Source organism: Chaetura pelagica, unplaced genomic scaffold (genome assembly GCF_000747805.2).
Source record: "Chaetura pelagica isolate M959 unplaced genomic scaffold, ChaPel_1.0 scaffold701, whole genome shotgun sequence".
Taxonomy (NCBI): Eukaryota; Metazoa; Chordata; class Aves; order Apodiformes; family Apodidae; genus Chaetura; species Chaetura pelagica.
This window is the reverse complement of record NW_009952063.1, coordinates 34,985-35,392: the sequence shown is the minus strand read 5'-3', so window position 1 is coordinate 35,392 and position 408 is coordinate 34,985. Positions and strand designations below refer to the sequence as shown.

General features: G+C 62.7%; 1 protein-coding gene across 1 annotated transcript in view; it reads right to left on the bottom strand.

The window, feature by feature from the left end:
• The window catches only part of CDC42SE1 (CDC42 small effector 1), a 7,903-nt gene that overhangs the window by 2,117 nt on the left and 5,378 nt on the right, over positions 1–408 (bottom strand). The window contains exon 2 of the mRNA XM_010004475.1: positions 190–300. Within this exon, the coding sequence (XP_010002777.1) occupies positions 190–300 (111 nt within the window). The remainder of the gene's footprint in view (positions 1–189; positions 301–408) is intronic.

Here is a 408-nt window from a genome sequence, read left to right as displayed (position 1 = left end):
AACACCCCCCACCCAACCATGAGCCCCAGCCCCCCAACCACAACACTGAGCACCCTAATTTGACACCTAGCTCCCAACCATGACACCCACCACCCAACCATGAGCCTCTACCACCCCAGCAGTGACACCCATCACCCAGGCAGGACCCACCACCCCCTCCCACGAGACCCCCACCCCGGGGCTGGGTACCATGGGCAGCCCTTCGCCCGCGGCCATGTCGCCAGAGCCGATGTGCGTCAGGTGGACGAAGTTCATGGGCTCCCCGATCATGGAGCGGTCGATCCGTCTCCTCCTCTTCTTCTGCAAGTGGACAAAGCCCCGTCAGACCCCCCTGATCCCACAACCCCAGGACATGAGAATCCCCCCCCAAACCAGCCAAGCTGAAGCTACTCACAGGCTGTGGCTTCT